General features: G+C 34.6%; 4 protein-coding genes across 4 annotated transcripts; 3 read left to right on the top strand and 1 right to left on the bottom strand.

The window, feature by feature from the left end:
* The first annotated feature begins 2435 nt into the window (after window positions 1–2435).
* LOC106319349 (ABC transporter G family member 25-like) lies at window positions 2436–8838 on the top strand. The gene is made up of 4 exons (XM_013757648.1): window positions 2436–2959; window positions 3091–3931; window positions 7546–7883; window positions 7978–8838. The coding sequence occupies exons 1-4, from the start codon at window positions 2831–2833 to the stop codon at window positions 8650–8652; spliced, it is 1983 nt and encodes a 660-aa protein (XP_013613102.1). The 5' UTR covers window positions 2436–2830; the 3' UTR covers window positions 8653–8838.
* A 1800-nt stretch (window positions 8839–10638) lies between these two features.
* Window positions 10639–11310, top strand: LOC106323672. Its single transcript, XM_013761758.1, has one exon. The coding sequence runs from the start codon at window positions 10639–10641 to the stop codon at window positions 11308–11310; it is 672 nt and encodes a 223-aa protein (XP_013617212.1).
* Window positions 11311–17893: 6583 nt separating this feature from the next.
* LOC106322511 (subtilisin-like protease SBT3.3) lies at window positions 17894–19171 on the top strand. The gene is made up of 3 exons (XM_013760550.1): window positions 17894–18198; window positions 18329–18426; window positions 18945–19171. Exons 1-3 carry the CDS (start codon window positions 17993–17995, stop codon window positions 19025–19027), a joined length of 387 nt encoding a protein of 128 aa, XP_013616004.1. The 5' UTR covers window positions 17894–17992; the 3' UTR covers window positions 19028–19171.
* Window positions 19172–19249: 78 nt separating this feature from the next.
* LOC106322510 (uncharacterized membrane protein At4g09580-like) lies at window positions 19250–20831 on the bottom strand. The gene is made up of 4 exons (XM_013760549.1): window positions 20403–20831; window positions 20055–20325; window positions 19654–19824; window positions 19250–19573 (listed from the first exon to the last, which is right to left on the bottom strand). Exons 1-4 carry the CDS (start codon window positions 20657–20659, stop codon window positions 19442–19444), a joined length of 831 nt encoding a protein of 276 aa, XP_013616003.1. The 5' UTR covers window positions 20660–20831; the 3' UTR covers window positions 19250–19441.
* Between the last annotated feature and the right edge of the window lie 3093 nt (window positions 20832–23924).

Genomic DNA, 23924 nt, shown 5'->3' with positions numbered 1-23924 from the left:
TAGTTCAAGAGTGAACCAAGAGATCGAACTGCTTGTGCACGTTCGTCTGGTAATCGGGTGCCAGTCATGGAAACAGAGCATGTCGAGAATAATGCCTCAGAGTTTCTAAATGCCGAGAGTTCTGAGTCTAAAAAGTTCTCCTATGCCTCTCGCGTAGGACTCCTTATATACTCGCTCCTAGGTCGGTTTACGCTTTTTCCCTTCTGCCCTTAAGCCGTCATAGCCTAAAAATGGAGATATTCCATTTTTCCCGATCTTCGTAATTATCTTCAAAATTTCGTATTTATCCGCGGAAACTTTGACATTTATTTTTCCTTGCGAACCAAGCGCAAACCGTCATGCGGCTTACGGGCTGTTAGTTAAGAAATCGTAAGTTGGGCCTCGAGTCATGTCTTAGGTCCCTTTGGGCCGTCTTCTGACTCAAAGCGTTTATTACGGCTTCTTTCGATAAAGAACGAACTTTCCGCGGTTTTTACCGTAAAGTTTGATCGATGACTTAGAATGGTGGGAAACATGAAATGGGTTCGCTACGGTCTTCGGGAGATAGCATCGAAGGGTAGATGAGAATGCATGGACTAATGTCGTATCAACGTTTCAGAAGAGCTCGGTTGCTACGTAGCGACCGAGCGGAACGAACGCTTGGTCGCTACGTAGTGACCGAGCTTGGCTCGAGCTCGGTCGTTACGTAGCGACTGAGCGGAACGGGCGCTAGCGACCGAGCGGAATTGACGCTCGGTCGCTCGAGCTCGGTCGCTACGTAGCGACTGAGCGGAACGGACGCTCGGTCGCGTAGCGACCGAGCGGAACACGCGTTCGGTCGTTGCGTAGCGACTTTTTTCGAGCTCTTGTCCGATGTCTCGTGAATGTGTTTTCTCCGCAAGATTCTTCGTAAAAATAAATCTTTTACGAAGATTTATTTTTCGTAAAAACGTTCATACCAATTTTTACGGACTTTCAGACATTGATTCCGTCGTGATCAATTTTTACCCCAACAACAAATTAGATTTACCTCGTGTTAGCTATGCTAATTTTCTAGCCCACATAAACTAACTTGTCTCTCTTCCATTTTATTTTCATATATATATATACAGCTTGCATTTATAATTTGATTTCGATTATTTACAACTTAAGTATTTTTTTAAAGTTTAAAAATTTATTTTATTCATTTTAAGTTTCAGTTTTATCTTGATCATACATACACCTATTTATAAAGATTTAATAGTAATCAGTTACATTTATCATTTAATTTTAATCATTTCGGAATTTTCATATTTTATTTATTTTATATATAGATTTTGTTTTGGTAAATTTATTTATAGATAAATATTCTAAAAAATAATGAAATTTATTGTTTAACTCTTCTGTTTTAACTTTTGTATTTTTATAATTATATTAAGTAATTTATAAAAAAAATATTTATTAATTATTTAATTATTTGTGTGTTTACATTAAGCATTTCAAAAAAAAAACTTTCATCGTTTTATAGATTATGTTAGTCACTAATAAAAAGTATTTCACACAAAAACCATTAATAGATTTAGATGAAAATATTTAGGTTTAGTTGACTCAACTTGATCTCTCATTACCTCTCTTTTCATTATACGAGTTTTTGGATACGTATTAAGTTATTGTCTCTCCAATTTTTTTTTTTTTTGACAAAGGGCTTTCAATTAAAATAAAAATGTTTACATGATAAGGTTGCAAACCTTATAGTGAGAAAAAATTTGCATGAATATAATTCATGATGAATAACATCTCAAACCTATGAAACATTCAAGGCATGAGAGAGTCGAAACCAAAAAAAAAAATGAAAAAGAGCAACTAGTGAGTGTTACCACAGCCGCTTACCTCTCCCTCGTACATTTTTCCATTTCAAGTCTTGGTACTTTATAGGAGGTCTAATCTCCCTCAAATCCCTTGTCAAACCGAGCGAGCTCATTGGTTCATCAAGGCCTCTTCCACATCACCTAACGCAGTGAAGCAGTGAAGCAGTGAAGCGAGAATGTTGTTTTTTGGACCTCCTTGTTGATAATGTTGGATGGAGAAGTCTCTGCAATTTTACAAAAGAAAACAAGAAGAGGCCGGCTCGCGGATGCATTTTAACTAGAAACAAAAACTAATCCTAACACATATATATGATGATAATATACATTATGATGATCGACCATCGTCCAAGTGTGTCTTTTACTTTTTAAAGCAAAAAAAGATCAGTTGATTCTCAATTTGACAATTAGAATGGAAAACACTTAAATGGAATTATCTACTCTGTAAAGAGAGGAAAAGTATATTCGAAATGAAAAGAAAGAAACACATTAACAATCCGAAAAGGAAAGAGAGAATTAAAGTGGCAAATTATACACACACTAATGGAGAGAAAAGACGACCCGATTCCTTTCAGCAGCCACCCCCTGGCATTTTGCCACATGTTAATGAACATTAAGGGCAACATTATCGCAACGTCCCAGCCGGTCCTTAAGGGCAGGGGACCCACAAAAACACTAGGACCGAGGGGGAAAGTCGTTATATAAGCAACGTCCCAGCTCGTCCTTCGTCCCTCGTCCTTTGATATCTCTTGCGTCCTTTGCTTTTTTTATTTTAAGGACTTAAAATTGTCCTAGCAATAATGATGGCCTAAACACCACTTTGCTTACATGGCATCCCACTAGCCTTTCTCGTCCCACTTCTCCTCCATAAATAGAGCTCTCAGCAACTCACCACCTGATCCTCAGCCTTCTCAATATTCTTAACCAAACTCTCTCTCTCGATCTGTACTTCTAACTCCGTTTAAGTTTGTTGTCTGAATTTTTATTTAAGAAAAGAGGTAACAATAATGTCAAGTTTTGACGGCGTTGAAAATCAAAGGAACGGTCTAGATTTATCAGCTCGTCTCCCTCAAGATCCTCGTGAACCTCGCTCAATTTTATCATCATCATCTCCTTGTTTCCCAATCACCCTCAGGGTACATATTTATATACTACACTAGTTTTTGAATATTTATATATATACAGTATATATATATATATATAAGAAACACTCACTAATACATTGTTGACTCGGTTTGACTGGGGACATGACTTGTACTTTGTTTAGTTCGTTGATGTCTGTTACCGAGTGAAGATCCATGGCAAAACCGGCGAGTCCGGTAAGATCCAGAGATTGTTGGGACTAGACCACAAACCGTCCGATGAGACTACATCAACGGAGGAGAGGACGATACTTAATGGAGTTACCGGAATGGTGTCACCCGGCGAGTTTATGGCTGTTCTTGGACCATCCGGAAGCGGAAAGTCCACGCTACTAAACGCTATTGCAGGGAGACTCCATGGACCAGGTCTCACCGGAAAAATACTCATGAACGATGTGAAACCAACGAAACAAACGCTAAAACGTACTGGCTTCGTCGCGCAGGACGATCTCCTCTACCCTCACTTAACCGTACGCGAAACCCTAGTTTTCGTCGCCTTGCTCCGTCTCCCTCGGAGTCTAACAAGACACGACAAGATCAAAGCCGCCGAGTCAGTGATCTCCGAGCTGGGGCTGGAGAAATGCGAGAACACAGTGGTTGGTAACACTTTCATCAGAGGGATATCTGGCGGTGAGAGGAAACGAGTGAGTATAGCTCATGAGTTACTCATCAACCCGAGCCTTCTTGTCCTCGACGAGCCTACGTCTGGACTCGACGCTACGGCGGCTCTACGGCTTGTTCAGACACTCGCCGGGATGGCTCATGGTAGAGGGAAGGCGGTGGTCACGTCGATTCACCAGCCGTCGAGCCGTGTGTTCCAGATGTTTGATACTGTGCTTCTTCTTTGCGAAGGAAAGTGTTTGTTCTACGGAAAAGGAAGAGACGCCATGGCTTACTTCGAGTCCGTCGGGTTCTCGCCTGCGTTTCCAATGAATCCGGCTGACTTCCTTCTCGATCTTGCTAACGGTACGTTCTCATTTTTAAAATTCAAATTATCATTATTTAACTCCATGACTTAGAGGTTGATTGGTTTGTGCTTTGGTTGCTGTGAACAGCAAAAAATATTTCTACAGCCACAATATTTAACAATCAACCTTTGCTTTGATTTTTGAAACCTACAGCTTCGTTTCTTTTTTTTTCTTTTCTTTTGGCTGTATACACTAATATTCTCACAGCAAAATAACAGTGCTTTAGAAACTTATTAATAAAGCTATGAGTTTTATAACATACAAAATCACAGCAAAAATTTTACTGCTACAGCAAAAAAATACACAGCATAAATTCTACAGCAAAAAACTAAAATCACAGCTGCAACCAATCAGACCCTTAGTATACTAACACGCATTTTCTTGGATTGAAAATAAACAAATATTTCACCAGATGATTAGACCTAGGATTCGATTTTTTTATTATAATCTTAAACTTGGTTTACTTTGTGTGAAAGGTACTCCTACATGAATTGACTGATGATATGACAACAAAATATGAAATTGTCGTTTTGGTTGGTGTTATGTGTATGTAGAAGTATATGGGATCTTTGATACAATGATACCGCAGCCATGCATGATACGAATCATGTGAGAAGGTAAGATATTTGTATAGATCAGTCAAAAAAAAAATATTTGTATAGAAAAATACTATGAATATAAAAGCTTGACCCCAAAAAGAGAGATAGTAATAAATGTTATATTTATGATCGTTATGCCGACGTACGATGAAAGCTATACAAGTCTAAGCTATTATATGTGTCTCTTTTGGACCCTGGTCGTCGTGATGGCTTGTGATTTACTTTGGTTATAGCTTTGTTATTTCGGAGTTTAGTACTTTAAATTTTTAAACAAAGCGCTAGCGTTATACTATTAGTATTCAGCAGTATTAAATAAAATTTCTTCTATGGTCATATCTAGTAATTGTTTATTTTATTATAAGTTTTTTTGGGTCAATTTTTATTATAAGTTTATATACTACTAATTGTGCCACATTTTTAAAAGTAAAGTTGATAATTGAACGGTGGCTTTTTGATGTTAATAATTATGGCCAACTGGGAACGTGTTATGTCTTTATTTCTCTCTCTCTTTTCGAGTATGATATGTATGCCATAGGTATTTGGGTTTCAATTTTGGCTTATTATATTTTTTTGGTGTAACTTTTGGCTTATTATATATCATCTGAATAAATGTTATTCTTTGCTTTTATATAAAAAAAACTTATCTCATTACACATTTTCACTATTAAACCATGATTTTCTTTTATTCTTTTCATAATAAATCAGAACAAGATGCTCTTTATTTTATTTTTAACGGGTTAACTAGAAGAAAACACAACGTGTCTAATCTGTGTTACAAAATGACGTTATGGGTTTCACAAACTCTGTCTCTCTGTGTTTTGTGTTTCTGTTTCCTCTTTATCCAACTTTTTCAAAAAGTAAGTTCTTCTTTTTTTGTTTGCACTACCCAAGCTTTTTTCAATTTTGTCTCTTAATCCTTTTTCAGCCAACTAATGCAACCTTCTTTTACTTGTTAATGAAAGCAGCCTTCTTACTCTTTCCCTCTTTTATTTATGCCTGGCCTTTGAGCTCCACGTGTGGGCATGGCTTTAGATGTTCTATAGTTTTCGTTTTTCCATTCATCCTTGACTTGGGAAACTTTTACGTTAATGGGTAACCGCCTAAAGTACCCAATCACACCTTGGCATCTAACTCGTGGTTTTCACTCCTCCTTACTCAATCCACATCGAAGCAATATAGTTTTTATCCAGATAGGGAAAAGAAAATGAATTGTGGGGAATTACTTACAGTTTCAACCTAAAGAGACACATTCATATCATATAAGATAGGGAGTATAAATGGCACATAAAATAGCTTGTCATGAAAAAGAAAGAAATAGTTTGTTGCGTGCAATGGCATATGTTTAACATCATATAGTTTCTTTGTCTTCACAACCATATTCTTCACATTCAATCTTTCTTTGAATCATTATCTTTATGAAAAAGTTTCCTCTAATTGGACCAACCATCCACATGACCACTCGATCTATTGCATATATACAATATATGCATATATTTTCAGATATGTATGTGTAAATGTATGTGATTTTTCATGGCTGGAAAGTTGATAATCACATGGTGTACTAAGCAAGAATATTGTTTGACTAGTTATTAGTTATTGGAAGTATTTGCTATATTTTCATCAGAAATGTTAGATATACGTCAAAGTACAACAGTAAATACCACTTGCCCTAACTTATTGATCAATTTGAAAGAAAAGAACAACATAAATTAAATTTTCTGTTCCAAAATCATTGCCTTTTCAAAAGCTGGCTTATGAGATTTGATGACTTGACTACACTTGTCGACTACTTGACTATGCATTATTCATTTATTTATTGACTATCAAAAACTTTTGTTCGCTGAAATTCATTTTAATTCCGTTGATATTTTTTTTTTTTTTTGCCAAAATGTGAATTTCATATTAAATATGAGAAGAGTTTGCAAACTTTACAAAAATTTTAAAACAAAAAGGAGATCACCTTGGCAAAAAGAATAAAAATAAGGTGAAGTCCATTGAAGAAGAAGAATTAAAACTTTCTAGAGGTTCCTTAGCCATGATAGCATAAGGGTCTTGTAGTTCTTCTTGTGCCGTTTCTCCAAGATAGTGTCTCTGATGTTGCGATCAATAAGCTTGCAAATCGTTGCGGGAGTTGACGACGTACCATCATGAAGTCGTTTGTTTCTTTCAGCCCATATGCAATAGATAGTTGCATGGGAAACGAGTCTCTTTAGCAGGAAAAGTAAAGCTTAACACGTGTTAGGAATTGAAACTATTCAGAATATTTTTCCGAAAGTGGAATTCAAATATATAGTAGATTATTTGATGCTCAAGATTTTGCAATATTAAGAAATTGGAATCAATGAAGAAGCTAAAATTAAGAACCGTAGTGGTGACCTTGTGCGTTCTTGGGTGGACTCTCTCGCTTCTCCAACTTGATTGGTCAGTTTTACTGCAAACTCAGTCTCCATTACTTATTAGTCAATTTATTTGGTTTAAAGATATTTACTTTTGTTAGATTAATCCAATATGGTGTCAAAACCTGTTTGAATATAGGGGAATTGGTCGGTCCAAACAATACGATTGGTGCCGTCAAAGAAACAAAAAGACGATTGGTTGATTCGCCCTCATCTCTGTTTGATGGAATGCCACTTTGAATTGTCTTTTCCATTTTTATATTTAGGATATTTAATTAATTATTCCATTGGCCATTGCCGAGTTAACTTTCGTGTATTTGGATGATAATTTGAGTGGTTAATTTCATTAATATATATAGTTTGATAGATATTAATAACACTTTTATTGGTCCATTAATTGGTTAACCGGTCTGGCTCTTTTGGATTATTTGATTGAGTAGGTACCAGCTAATCATGGCTATTTGTTATGCACTACTGTTTTTTTTTTGAATGAAATTCACTACTGGTTAGCAAATACATGAAAACAGTTCCCTGATTTTTAGCTTAATTTTCCTCAAGTTTTATTGATTATTATACGTAGCTTCTCTAAACTGATTGAGATTTGTTAACCTATGCAGGAGTTTGTCAAATTGACGGCATGACAGAACGGGAAAAGCCAAACGTGAAACAGACGCTGGCTGTAGCTTATAATACATTGCTAGCCCCAAACGTCAAAACCTGCATCGATGCGGCACCTTCTCTTGGAGAGAACATGCGTTTTGTAAAAACGCGAGAGAACGAACATGGAATAACGTCAGGTATCACAACATGGTCCAGCCAACTTTGCATTCTCCTCCACAGACTTCTTAAAGAACGGCGCCACGAATCCTTCGATGCACTTCGCGTTTTCCAAGTGATAGCGTCTTCACTACTCTCTGGTCTAATGTGGTGGCACTCAGATTATCGAGACGTACACGTAAGTACACAAACATTACTAATCATATATAAATAGAAAAATAAAACATATTGTTGTATGGTTTGGTGTTTTTTAACATAATGTTTTGTTACAGGACCGACTAGGACTACTCTTCTTCATATCCATTTTCTGGGGGGTAATTCCGTCATTTAACGCAGTTTTCACGTTTCCGCAAGAACGAGCCATCTTCACTCGAGAACGCTCGTCCGGTATGTACACACTCTCATCTTACTTCATGGCTCATGTCATTGGATCGCTCTCCATGGAACTCGTTCTCCCGGCAGTGTTCTTGACGCTAACTTATTGGATGGTCGGTCTACGTCCAGGGCTAGTCCCTTTCCTCCTCACCCTCTTCGTGCTACTACTATACGTTTTAGCATCCCAAGGACTCGGACTTGCCCTTGGCGCAGCGATCATGGACGCAAAGAAAGCTTCCACGATCGTGACTGTGACAATGCTAGCGTTTGTTTTAACCGGTGGTTACTACGTGAACAAAGTGCCTTATGGAATGGTGTGGATGAAATACATCTCCACGACGTTTTATTGTTACCGTCTGTTAATTGCAATCCAGTATGGTAATGGTGATGAGATATTGAGGATGTTTGGATGTGAGCCCAAGAGAACGCAAGGAACGGCTATGACTGCTGGGTGTAGGTTTATGGAGGAGGAAGTGGTTGGAGACATTGGGATGTGGACGAGCGTTAGTGTTTTGTTTTTCATGTTTGCTAGTTATAGAGTATTGGCTTACTTGGCTCTGAGGCGTATTTAACTTTGAAATGAGGTGAGGGAGGGGAAAAATAATGATTGGATACAAATAAAATCAAAAAATTTAATTTCTAGGTTCTTACTAATCCAGAATATTAAGCTGTTGCTAGTTAGCGACGGGTAGGTGGTTTAGTTTGTTCGGTTGTCGAGTTTTTAACATGTGAAAGTGAAACCAAAATAACAAAGTATTTTTAGCAGATTTATGATAAATGAATGTATATTTCTTCTATCTATTTATACATATGGGTTTTCATTTCGTTGTGTGAATATGAGGATAGGGCCATGTGGTTCTATTGTTGTTGTTTTTTATATTATGATATCTCGTTTCTTTTTGAACTCAATAATTTTTTTTGCCAAATATTTCATCCTTAATCAATCTAGTTAATCAAAAAATTAATTAATATTTAAAAAACAAAATATGAATTTATATTTCATAAAATAAAACGTAATAAGTTAATAAATAATTTTACTTTGTTTTTAACATAATACAAATATAGTCATTTATTATTATCTCACATGCAAAAATATAATTACTTATCATAATAATAAGAGATATTCCAATTGTTTTGTCACTTTAACATTTTTTTTCTTGTTACAAAAAATGTCATTTTAGAATTACAATGCAACTTTCAGCTAAAAGTTAATTACAAATACATTGATTTTATAAATAATTTCATTTATCTCAAATACTATTGGTTGAATATATGTAACTAATAAGAACTTTAACGTATTTTAATCATTTTTTCAATATGTGTGAAAAATGTCAAAGTGACATTTTTTTATGAAACGAAGGGAGTATAAAATTTATATATCATATTTAAAAAAAAATAGAAATAAAATATTTTGCATAAGTTTTCAATTTAATTATAAAGTAATTATAATAAATGGTTCCAAAAATCACCTAAATTTAATAGGGAGATTTAGTGGATTACCCATAAATAAGACCTATATTAAAGACTTGTCCTCCGATTGACAGCTGAGATACAAGTCACGCAATAGAGTCCGATAATGGACGAAAATGCTCTTCACCATTTGACACACTCATCACAAAGTACACCGACACAAGATTTTTTTTTTTTTTTTACACTCTATTTCTTATTTTCACACTTCTTTTTTACAATCTCCTTCAAATTTCTTTCTCTTTCTTTTTACAATCACTTTTCTCTTACTTCTCTTCTCTTTCTTTCCATACTCTCTTTCTTCTACATACACCACATAAACTCATTATTCTTATTTTTTTCGTATTCATTTAGCTCCACAAAATCACAAACCATGTATCAACTTATTTGTCACATAACAAACTAAGCATCATATGATGTACAAACTAACAACCCATTAATCAAACAATTTTTCAGCTAACCAAGAGGCGTTTGGGTGGGTAATTCACCTATATCCAATTAAGTGTTATATGTGTTAAACAAATCAATACATAATAACAGTCTTTATAATTTAGTATTAGCTATCAATCTAAAATATTAGTTATCATGTAACATATAATAATGCTAAAATTTATGTTAACGAATAAAAACACATGTATCAGACAATAATCATTATTATAAGTTGTTAACAACTGATGTATCATTTAAAAAATATAGTAGTTGTTAACATAGATATTAGCTATAATTTCTAGTGTAACAAATATAATAAACATCAGTGTACTTTACAGCATCATCAGCTTTTGGGCATCAGTTTTTCGTTTATCAAAGGGTTGTGTAGAGGCTCTAGAAAAGATGTTAAATGCTTTCCTCTGGTCTGGGGTGCCAGACTCGGCTCGTGGAGCAAAAGTGGCATTGGAATCAGTTTGCACCTCTAAAGAGAGTGGAGGTTTGGGTCTACGTCGGATTTCAGGACTAAATATTGCTTTTGGAATCAACCACCTGTGGAACATTTTTGCTGGCTCGGGCTCCCTATGGGTTGCTTGGGTAAGGCGTCATTACGTCCCGGAAAATCTCTTTTGGACTGCTGATTTCACTACTGTTGGGAATTGGACATGGCGATGCACCTGCGAGACCTGGCTTGTCCCTTCATCATGTGTCATGTTGTTTCTGGCAGAAACGCTTCTTTCTGGCATGATAATTGGACTCATGATGGATCAATATGCTCAACAAGGGGACCGACTGGCTCTATGGTCTCGGGCATTCCCATCGATGCATCTCTATCTTCCATTTTATCAAATGGCGGATGGAATATTTCTTCAAGGAGCATGCACCCAATACTTCGTTACATTCGTTCGGTGCTTCCTACTCGAGTGCCGGATGTTGATTCTATTGATGAAGACTATTTTCTGTGGCGAAATTCTATAGCTGACCAGCCTTCGGAATTCTTCGTTTCAAGGCTCTTCAAAACACTATATCCTGACCCTCCTTTAGCACAATGGCACAAGGTGGTCTGGTTTAAAAAGCGGATTCCAAGACATGCTTTCATAACTTGGCTTGTCTTGAGAGAAAGAATGGTGACTCGTGACAGGTTAATCTCTTGGGGTATGGATGTATCACCAGCGTGCTTGCTGTGTGGCAGTGATGATGAGACAACACCTCACATTTTCTTTGAATGCGACTACTCTCGCATTGTTTGGAATGGATTATTAGCGAGATCAAGACTCCAACCACCTTATGCACTTCATGCCATTGTTGATTGGCTCTCTTCTACCCATCTTACATGAAATCTGAGAATCATGATGCACCTCATCTTTCAGGCAACTATTTATTATCTTTGGAAGGAAAGAAACAATCGGTTCCACTCAAACACTTCTAGGCCTCCAGCGCTGATCATTAAGGACATATCCCTACAGCTACGCTCGAAGCTTTTCTCATTGGACAGAGAAACTTCAAATTTGCAGAGACCTCTTACTTAACAAAATCAGCAGCAACAAACCTTCCTTTCCATCTGGTTTGACAGAGTCGAAATCTAAGGAACTTCTTAGGAATTTTCTTCACAAAATTGCTTGCTTCACATCTTTTCACTTTTATGTAATTTGATCACTCCATTTTTCTCTTTTTTGTGGGTCTGTAAAAACTTTTAAAGTTATTCAGAAATGGTATCGTTAAAATATATATATATATATATATATATATATATATATTTATATATATAATAAACATACATATTAACATAAATATAATATCTTGTTTAACAAGGTAACTATATATTAAATATTGAAAATAATTAATAGTAACCGAAATGCTTAAACATATATTTAGGAATATTCGAAATACATATATTTTATGCTCTGCAAGCTAAATTTGTGGGATTATACAATATTTGGAGAATATTACATATTATTGTTAAAAATTGTTTTAAACTTGAATATTCCTAAAATTTTGGCTAAATCATTTTTAGGAAATTATTTGTTGAACGTATGGAGGATATTTGCATATGTTTTTCTTACGGTTCATATGTTGATGTTGTGTGTTTAGAAATGATTTGTTTTCACTTATTCCATGATGTAATTTTTTACACCTTAGTATAATATATATTTTAAAATAGGATTGTAAGCTGCAACTGATTCATGATATAATATTTTATTAAAGTACAAAATAATCATATTTCGTGAAAAGATTTGACTGTAAATTACGACCAAATCATGTTTTGATATTTTTCTTTTTCTTATTGTTGTCCTACTCCTCAATGGCAATTAGATTTTCTTAAACTGTTGCCGTGTTTTTATTTAAAAGTAGATTTAGGAAAGTGCATTAATAAGTAAGAAAGACAAAATATTTATTGTTAGATTTATTAAATACTTCAGTGATATTTCATTATAAATAAGTGGTAAGTTTTAGGGCGATTTCTTATTTGTATTTATGTTTTAATAATATAGTTGTCTAACTATTTTAGTGACGATGATTTTACGATTATATATTTAATTTAGTTGATATCAAACTCAAATAACTAAGTTGGTTCACTTGTCTAAAGTTACGACTTTTGAAAATAATTAATCTCAAATCACTAAATTGATGGCAAGCACCCTCTTAGATAAATTAAATAATTAATAAATAAATTCATATCACTTCTCATACAACGAATTTGCTGCAGCGAACTATAAACTAGCAGTAGGGTTCAGAGGATCTGACACAGCTATTGGCATGTCGGCAGGCACGAGGGAGGGATAAAATCGACATAAAAATATTACCGTCAACTCAGATGCATGGACCTAATTAAGGCATTCCTTATGGGCATAGTAGCCAATTTTCTCAATTAGGTTGAAAAATCTATATATATATAAAAGACGGTTTGGATCCCTCCCAGGCTATCCACGTAAGCTGACAGGTCACAAATTCGCGTGATACTGTTGCGACACGTATGAAACGCATCGTTTCATTTAAACGTGATTTCTTATGGGATTTGGTCCTTTAGACGTGATTTCTGTATCGGGCCTGAGTCGAAGGAATTCGCACTCTAGCCCTAAACGAAGAATTTCAGATCTTCTCCTCTCTTCCTACAACAGCGCCGCCTGACGTCTGAACTCCCTTCCTTGGATGAAACAGCTCCTGTAATGGAAGATGTTGTGATTACTCCGTCTTTAATCCCATTAATTCGTAATCTCACTACGAGAGCTTCAGTTGCGTTGTTTCATCGGCGAGTTCTGTATAAATAGGTTAGTATCTCTCTTCAGCTGATCGCGATCTCCACAATCTATCTGCTACTCATCTTTCTCATACTCATCTCTTACTACTCTCTCTTGATGGCTAACACGAGGATGTTTTTTAATTTTCCGACTTGAAGTCCGGTCGGTGTTCATCGGTTGTCGAGGCAAGGCTGCTTCATTATTGGGAGGCGAGGCGAGGCTGCTTCATTATGCGGGTGGATTTGCTCCTGGTGGATGGTAATGGGAGAGATCTTAACCTTTTTCATCTGTATATTGATTATTCTGAGTTAGTATTTACCGTCGTCCTGTTTATGATGTCTGATTGTGTTTCCGCTTAACCTGATCATGTTATTCTGTTTTAAAAAATATCTCTTTTTTGGTCTGATCTATTGTTCTCAGCGAACTATATCGTGTTTATTAGCATTTGTAGTGTTTCACGATGATCTTGATCGTGTTGTTTATTATTGTTTTTGATTTTTCTGTTAGGTAGAGTCGATACTGATGATCCGTTGTATCTTCCTCGCCATGTCTTCACTCACGGACAGTTGTACGTTGCCATTTCTAGAGTCACAACTCCGACTGGGCTTATGATATCAGACGAAACTTCTGATGTGGACGGCAAAGATGGAGTAACCAATATTGTCTACAATGAAATCGTCAAAGACGTCCGAGTGACTCAGGTTAGATCTAAATATTTAGATCATGCATCTGTATCAACCTGATTTCCGTCTACAGAGACTAACAATGTATATTTGCCATCGTACGTGGAGGCCTCATTGCTCCCAGTGAAATCAACAAGCGTATATAAAGGGACACGAAGGCGCAGATATATCATCAAACTGGAAACGTTCTTTTGCTAACTCCGATCCGGATTGTAAAACTTCCTTTATCAGTTTTTTCTCATGAATTACGGCCAGTGTGTTATTGACCAATCTTACGCTTTCTGAAAACATCGTTTACAAAACAATGGAACATAACGTTTTTAGACTCTTTCCCTTTGTTTTGAGATTTACATTTCGAAAACCTACGAAACTGTCGTACCATAAAGTTAACCAAATCCCGGTTAGCTCAATACATCATATTGACACTAACACAAAAGTCAAACTGTCGTGGAGAGTCTAAAACACATTTTCTACGTGCTTAAAATGCTTTTATATATCAAATTTATTATAAAGCTACTTAGAAAAACCAAATTAACTGATTAGTACATCCATAATATTGGTATGTAAAAAAAACGCATCGTCTGATAGAAAGTTATATCTTTTTTGTTCAAAAAAAAAAAAGTTATATCTATATAATATTTTAAATCTGTTTTCCAAATAAAAAGAAATACGGATTACTGATCACCACACTATGGTTTTGTTGTTCTCGGTTTACATTGATAAAAGGTAACCGACCAATTAATGGATCATTCACATCTATATGATCCTGGTCAATGTTTCCCATATATCACAGAAAATTATGTAAGACCAAAATCAACTTTTAATGTATTCCTCGCATATTCTCAAATAAAGAAATAAATCTCAATAAATTATACTATATTGCCATACATAAATTCAAACCAGCACAGACGTTTAAAATCTCAACTCAATCGATAATTCTGACAAACCAGATCAATTAGCAATATCAACTATCTATAATATAAATAAACGAAATAACTATTTAGTACATCCATAATATTTGATACGTTAAAAAAAAATCCTACACATGTTCTACTATAAAGTTATATATATAAATACAATTAAGTGACCTAATCGTTTTAGTATTCCATATCTGTTAATATATCAACTCAGTCAATATTCCTAACAAATCAGATCAACTATCAATATAAACTATCCCTAATTTCAAGCAAACCAACGACAGAGATGTAAACAAAATCTACGCTATAATGCTAACTAGATTATGACCCGCACAGTTGTGCAGGATTACCTATATTTGTATTTATAATTTACATTTTAAAATAAAAAACTTATAAAAATTTAATGATATTTTATAAATTTTGATCCACATTAAATTTTACTGTTTTAGTTTTCAGTTTAGTTCCGGTTTAGTTATGGGTTTTGATTTTTCGGTTCAAAAAATATAGTAATAATTTGGTTATTTATGAATTTGAGTTTTGTTATTTTGTTTTTTGGTTTGGTTCATCTAATTTTGTAATTATACTTTATATATAGTGGTTTGTGGGATTGCACGGATTGTTTTTTATTTATAGTTATGAATTTATATTAAAAATATATATGATGTTTGTTGTGTAGTATTACATAATAGTAGTTTTAATTTGGTTTCCTGTTCAGAACCACAAAATTACGAAAATAGAAGTTATTATCAAAATTACCGTATATTCATTCCAACCCAGGATTATTGCATAAATTTAAAACATTGTAATATATTGTTTTGATATTGTTACTAATACAAATGTTTGGTATCAATGGAAGCTGGTAATTTAAAATTATCCATATACAATTTATCTTTGCGGTCTTTTTTTTTTTATTTTGAAGGCTATGTTACTTTCTTGCAGCATGAGTATATGAGAGGAATCAGTGCTTGGAACTTTGATCTGGAAGACTTGAGGAAGCAGGCATCACTTGTAAGTAAGGTCGTGGTCTCAAGACAGGGCCGGTCCTGAAATTTTCATGGTCCAATACGAAATACAAAATTGAGGCCCCTAGATAATGTATAAAAAAAATATGTCGATAAAAAACTCAAGTTTATAATAAAAAAATTACAATATCCTCAAAACTAAAAAAAAAACTTATCAGTTCTTAAATATAGATCTTCTTGCATTTTTTCTTGCAAAATCATCCATCAAACTTTCATAATCAAGATTCTTGATCATATCCTTTTCAATCGACAACATAGCCAAACCATTTAATCTTTCATGTTTGTCATAATTTTTTTTTTCCTTTTTTTTTTTGCCTTTCAATCTACTCATATTTAATAACATAGAATATATAAAATATAATTATCTTTGTATGTTAGTGATGTCCCATAATTTTCTTTACTTATCAGTTTATATACACATAACAAATTGTCAAATTGATATATTTATAAGTAATAACATTGAAAAAAATAGGCCCTAAAATTTTGACAAAAATAGGAGGCCCCATACATTTGTATTGAATGTTTTCGTTCAAGCCCGGGCCTGTGTTATGTTATAATCTAAACCTACTTCCTATAAGATGGTGTTCATAAAAAAAATAAACCACCGGTCAAACACTCCAATAATTGGTCAAAACAACTTATAGATCTTGATTTTTGAGTTCATATTTAATCCATGGAAGTTGACCATGTTGATCTCTTAACCTATAGGTTTCAAAACGTAGAGCGACACAATAACCAAACTATATGAGAGTTTAATAAGTTCAATTAATTTCTCTCCAGTTAATGCAAACCATATTTGTTTGGTTCAGATTAAAAGATATGGTTTGTTACTCAAATATTAACCCAAACCATAATTGGTTTAATATAAATATACCAGTTACCATATAAAATTGTATACATAATTTATTTTTATATTTAGTCACAACATGTTTAATAAGTCCAAATTAAATGTATGCCATGGTAAAATTCAAATAGAACTCTATTTTAATAGACTAGATTTTAATAGAGTAGATATAAACAGATCATGTAATTCAAAAACCTAGTGCTGTATAAACTTCAACCTAAAGAGGTACAGCTCACCAATAACACAACTACAAAAAAAAAACTTTGAAAAAAAAATCACCTCCTCCCGACCTCCCGAACGCCTCATCTCATCAAGATTCAAACGACGTCCCCAATGATATGGAATCGGAGCCAGAGATGAACCAAAGCGTGCACACCTTAGATGAAGACACTTCTAACATACCACCAGGATCCTATTTCAATAACCTGGGCCTGAAATATTTTGCATCCGAACCACTAAGGATGGTGTCTAGACACAAACGCTTAATGGAGTCGTGCTTAGAAAACAATAACCCTGAAGCACTCAAACATCTACGCCATTCTGCGCATGGAATATACGATAAGGGTACGTATCTTTGTGTTTATTACTGCTGTGCAACGGAAAATTGAAATAGAAAAAAAAGATTCTAGATACCCTGGAACGGGAACACACGGCATCAACGTCCAACTGTTGCTGGAGAAAGGTTAAAAAGTGCTCAGTGATTACAGTATTACTCTAGAGGATATGTATTTAATCAACATGGAAAGGCTCAAACCCCTAAGAAGCTGCGATCTCCACGACAAGAATCATCTATGCAAAAAGTGTTACTTTACTTTTTACGTACCAAAATAAATTACATTTTTTTCCATCTTCAGACTCCCAAACATGCCTCACCAATAACAAAATCTAAAAATATATAAAACATTTAAACAAACAATGTTTATTAAACAATATATCATAGTAGCATACATGCCTCACAAGGACAAATGTAAAAATATTTAAAAAAATTAACAAACAATGTTAAATACCATTAACTATAAGCGTTTAAATTATTTTATAATTTACGGCCCGCTCGTAGGCGACTCTAGTCAAAGATAAATAAGATAATTGATAGTTTAATGATTTTACTTTAATGGTAAGCTGCCACTTGGCAGGCTATTTACATAAATTTTCAGAATGAAACATATCCAGGCCAACAAATAATAGCCGTCAGATTCTGTGTAAACAAGTTAAGACCGTCCATTGTGAGTCGGTTGCAAAAATCAACATAGATGGGAAAAAATCTCACCTTGAATCCTTTTTGATTGAAATAAAATCTCAAATTCGATCAAAGAAATGCAAACATCATCTGTTCCTCCTGGAAGAAGTCTCTACCTCAACCTCATCGTCGTCGTCTTAGCGCTCTTTGCATCGATCACCATGGCAGAATCCACCGGAGAAGCATCGTCCGAAGCGAAGGTCCACATCATCTACACCGAGAAACCCACCGATGAGGAACCTAAAGATTATCATCTCCGTACTCTCTCCTCCGCTCTCGGCAGGTCTGTACAGAAAAAAAAAAAACTCGATTTTTCTCGATTTCCATGAGATGGGTTTTGGTGTGTGATCGATTTGATTTAGGGTTTGATTTGATTGGTGAAAATATGTTTGTGTCTTATGTTCTGATGACAGTGAGGAAGCAGCAAAGGACGCTCTGATCTACAGTTACAAGGAAGCTGCTTCTGGTTTCTCAGCTAAGCTCACACCTGAGCAAGTCACCGAGATCTCCAGTATGTTTCTCTTTTCTCTCTTTTCATCAGAGTCTTCGTTTGATTCTGCGCTTAACCGATGATTGCACACGAGAATCTTGTAACTTTTCCATCAAATACAGTTAAAAGCAATGAGAAATGTTAACACTTGTGCATATATAGTTGTTGTACATCTTCTCTTTGTTGTCCAGGTCCACTATGTGTTGTTTGATACTTGATACTTCAGTGTTGAGATAGGATTTCAAACCAGTAGAAATAGAATCATATGATAGCACATTTTCTGAGTATGTAGGTTTGGGAAAGAAGATAAAGATCTTAACTTACTCTTTTTTTTTTTTTTTTTTTTTGGATGTTTATGTTTCAATGTTAAGATAGGCATATGATGAGATTTCTAGCTAGTAGAAATAGAATCATGTGTAAGTCATGATGGCACATTTTCTTAGTATGTAGGCTTGGAAAAGAAGATAGGTCTTTTTTTTTGTTCATGCTCTGTTTTTCCTGATGTGATTTTTTTTGGGGGCTCTGGTGTGGTGTTGCAGAACAACCAGGTGTGATTCAAGTTGTGCCGAGCCAGACCTACCAGTTGCACAAACCTGTTGGTGCTGGTTTCAAGCTGACTTAACTAAAATGTAGCTTGTTGTTGTAAATGTCGTGGCTTTGAGAACTGGTATCTAACTATAATAATGCCATGAATTTGCTAGAGTTCTGTGTTGTTGAGAAATTGGGTTTTATAATTATATTATTTTAAGACATAATTTTTATTCTATAGTTCCTCTTTCATATGCAACAATTATAATGGAAAAGAATATAAAAGAATGAGATAATCAACAAAGTGTACTGTTTCTTTAATATCCTTAATACCTACTACTCTCCGATGTAAACAGAGTAAGAGCAAAAATAAAGCTATAAACGAAGTGCCAAAATAAACAGAACTCATTCTTGTTCTGTTGTGTCCTCTAATCAGTTTAAAAGTGTATTCTTGTCCACTATAAGGCTAATGATACCGAAGGTTGTGGAGATCTCCACATCTCCTTGGTTATTCGTATATCTTCTTTCTTTTCAGTATTGTTGGAAGTATGGAGATGAACCCGATGAGGAAGAGCACCGACAATGTCTTGAAGTCATACAGATCCTTCACCGACTTGAGATCTCCAATAGCAAGGCCAGCCTACAATACAAACAACCAAGAAATCTTAAGCTCTGCTTAGATATATACCAATGTCGCATATATCATCACAAAAGGCTTACCCTGACGGTTATATAAGCTGCAGGGATGAGACCCACCAACGTCGCCAAAAAGAAGACATGAAAAGGTACATCAACTATTGGAGAAGCCAAATTGATGAACAGATTTGGCAGTGTTGGTGTTATCCTCAGAAACAACATATAGTTCAGAAGCTTATCTCTACGCTTACCAATCTGAAAAACACACAACCAATTAGGCCTGGGAAAAAAACGAAGACCTGAACTGTGGAACCGAACCGAAATACCCGAAACTCTCAAATATCCGAATGGTCCCTATATTTTTATATCCAAAATAACCGAACTGAAAACCGAGCAGGTACCCGAACATATAAAAATATTAATCATATATACATATAACAACTCCCAAATGAAGAGTTCTCATTGAGAAAAAGGAAGAGCTCTACCTCAGCCTGAAAGAATCTCAGTTTTTCAGGCCATAGCCAAGTAATCAACGGCCGACCAATCAACTTAGAGAGAAAGAAACAAGAAGTAGCTCCAGCAGTTGCGTTGAAAACAACCAAGACAACACCTTTGACAACCCCAAAGAGAGCTCCAGCCAAAAGCGACATGAAGATAGTGCCTGGAATCATAAACGTCTGCATGAAAATGTAGGTGGCACAGTACCCTAAAACGAACTGCGCCGGATACTCATTAGCATAGTTCGCTAAGTTATCTCTGAAACACAACAAAAATTACAACTTTATCAATACCCTTCGATCATCATATAAAAAGTTTGAATCTTTATCAGTTACTTGAGCAAGCGGAGATCAGAGATGCTTCTTGGGAGATTGAGCTTGCCTAGTTCTGCGGCGGGCATGGTGATGTAGATGCAGAAGAGACCAGAGGAGAAGACGAGGAAGACGCCGAGAGATACCGCGAGTTCCCATCGGCTTAGAGGGAAGCGATCGAGTTTGGATCGTTTTCCGGATGGAGAGTCGTCTTCGTCTGATATGGTTCCGAGCTCTTCGTCTCGGATTAGATTCCGCGTCGGAGCCATTACAGAATGCATTTAAGGAAGTCTTGATTGAAGATCTTAATTGTTCATCTACAACGATCTTGAGGGTTAGATCTGAATTGAAGAGATGTTTAATGGCGTTTCAACTCCATGAAGCCTAGTTACCGAAATAAAATCAGTCTTGGTCGTTTTTTTTGTTCTTCAGATGTTAGTACACGAAGAAAGTGGGAACATGTTTTTTTAACGGGAAACGTGTCGTTGTCGGAGACGGAGACCTGACGAGATGGCTATACTTCTAGATGAGTCAGAGGGTTTTCCCTCAAACTTTGGGAAATTAAAAACTTTGATTATGTTAAGAGTGTTATAGAACTTGAAACAATCAATACTACAAAAACAAAAACAAAATTTGAATCTAACCATTAGATACCGTGTGATATTCAACTTTAGATTTCGACATTAATTATCTACACTATTAAAAAAGAATCTTCCTAAAATCTAATTAAAAAAAATATTGCACCAATTCATTTTTAACCCGATCTATTACATATAATCAAATATTATAACAAACCCCTATTATAGCAGCCAAATAACATCCTCTAACATTGAAATAAACCCATATCATGACCATGCATACATTTGATATAAACGTTTCTTTGGTACATCTCGATGTGAATCTTTTTTATAAACATTTGATATCAAACTTACTATCATATATGAAACGGGGATATCATATCATCGAAATACTATCTACATTCCGAGGTCAGATACTTGAACTATGATAAACTTCAGATTAAGAGTATATAGTGATTTGTATGTCTCGAAGTTCAGATGTTTGCTGAGGAAGAAGCTATAGAACCATCACCATTAATGGCTTACCTTTACATGTTGAAATTTGATCAAATGAAATCAATTGAATTTCATATATCTAATCATCATCATTAGAGCATCAACTTCTTTACAGAGATTCATTATTATCCTGTTTCATTTATAAAAGCATTTATATACATTATTTTTGTATATCATCTTATTCACATTTGTATAATTATTCAAAACCAAACCGTATAACATAATTCAATATATTATAACCAAACCGTACAATTGCATCCTTAAACCAAATCGTATAAATGTTTTATATGTGATGCTAATTTATATAAAATTTCCTTAAATTCACGTGATTAGCACTCAACAAATACGAATTTATACTATTATAGATACAAAAATATTTATCAATTATATATTTAGATTTAAATGAGAATTTCGAGTGTATTATTATAACCAATCATATTTTTTTTTAATTTTTATTTTCTTAACATTTATTGGACTATGATATTATATTCTAACAACATTAAGATATTATTCTGATTTATATACTATTTCATTTAATTTAACTTATATTTCAAAAACGAATCTATACTATTAAAGATACAAAAATATAACCAGTTATCTATATACGGTTTAAAAGAGATTTTTTAAAATAAGGTTTCTAAAATATTATCATATATATATATATATATATATATATATATATATATATATATGTACATTTAAACAAGAATTAGTGTATTATAACCAATCTGAATATTTATAAGTTTTATTTCTTTAATATTTATTGTTCCGCTTACATATATTCTAATAAGGTTAAGATATTATTCTGTTTTTATACTATTCCATTTAATTTATATTGATAAACATTCTAAAATGAATATGTTATTAAATATACAAATTCGTGTAAACGGATCGGATCTTTGGATCGGGTACGAATCGTTTTTGGATCTGAATCCTTCGGGTCCTAGATATTTGGACCTAATTAGGTATTTAAATTTTTTGGTTCAGTTGGATTTGATTCCTTTCGAGTCCGGCGGGTTCGAGTCTATAATTCAAATACCTGTAAAATATAATAGGGTACTAACGGGTCAGGATTTGTTTAGATATTTAGACCCAAAAAAACTCAAAGTACCCAAAACCCCAAAAATAATCTTGAAACCCAAAAAATACATGAAACCCAAAAAAGTACCAAAACAATATTCAAATACCCAAAAAGTCCCAAATATTTACCTAAAATCTAACCCTAAAAACCGAAAATACCCAAAATTTATCCGAATACCCAAAATATATTTTTTTAAAATTGGAAATTTTACCCGAAACTCGAAATTATAACCAAAAACCCTGTCCCAAAACTTAAAATATGTATGTAATACCAAAAACATATGTGAAATACCCAAATATACATAATATAGACAAAACATTTAGGGTACTTTGGGTACTCGATCGGGTCTCGGGCAAGACCCGGACTCAAACCGAGATGTCCAAGAAAATACCCAATAGGTACTTTTACCTGAACGTGGACCCGAACCAAACTTGTATTTTTAGGTCAATTGCGTTTTGATTTTTGGATTCGAATAAAATATCCATCCCTAAGATAGAGAGTAACACAGTGTATATACAAATCTCAAATAAACTAAGTAAAAAATATATATTTTTTTCAAAAAAATTATTTCTTCGATTTGATACGAATTTGTAACATAATAATGAAACAATCCCAAAATACTAATTTATATGAAATTTTGTATATAATCCAAAAACGAGTGCTTCGAAAGCACGGATCAAAATCTAGTGTATTTTCATAGGTAGTTTATCAAGTTTTGTGAACCAAACAAATGTTACTTTTATGTCACTATGTCCAAGCCCGATCATGCCTAACACTTATAATTTGTGTGAGTGTGTGTGTGTGAATGATATGGTTCTTGCACTACAAGAAAACAGCGGTATTCTGACGGACATTCCGACGGAAAATGAAATCCTCGGAATATCCCGAGGAATTTCCGAGGAAATTCCGAGGAAGCACAAAATTGGGTTTCCTCGGAATTTCCTCGGAATATACCGACGGAATTCCGAGGAAATATCTATCCGTCGGAATATTCCGAGGAAATTCCGAGGGAAAATGGGTTCCTCGGAAAAAACCGATGAATTCCGAGGAAATATTATAGCCATTGGAGAGCCGTTGGGGGATTTTACAAAATTCCGAGGAAATTCCGACGAACTAGCCTTTTCCGTCGGAATTTCCTCGGTCTGTCGGCAGGATTTAGACTATAAATACAAGCACTCCTCTTCCTCTTCATTCACTCCATATCTTCATCCTCCCTCTTACTCTATTTACACACGAATTTGATTCATAAAAAATATGTCTTCTTCAAATTATTTTCGTTCTTGGATCGATCGACCTCATTTGGATCCGAACACGAGATTGCTTACGGAAGAATACCAACGAGGTATAACCGAATTCATGGGGTTAGTTCACCGACAACCGGAAGCAAAAACA

The sequence above is a fragment of the Brassica oleracea genome, chromosome C2 (assembly GCF_000695525.1).
Source record: "Brassica oleracea var. oleracea cultivar TO1000 chromosome C2, BOL, whole genome shotgun sequence".
In the NCBI taxonomy this organism is placed as follows: Eukaryota; Viridiplantae; Streptophyta; class Magnoliopsida; order Brassicales; family Brassicaceae; genus Brassica; species Brassica oleracea.
Note: the sequence above shows the minus strand (reverse complement) of the source record. Positions and strands in the feature narration are given on the sequence as shown.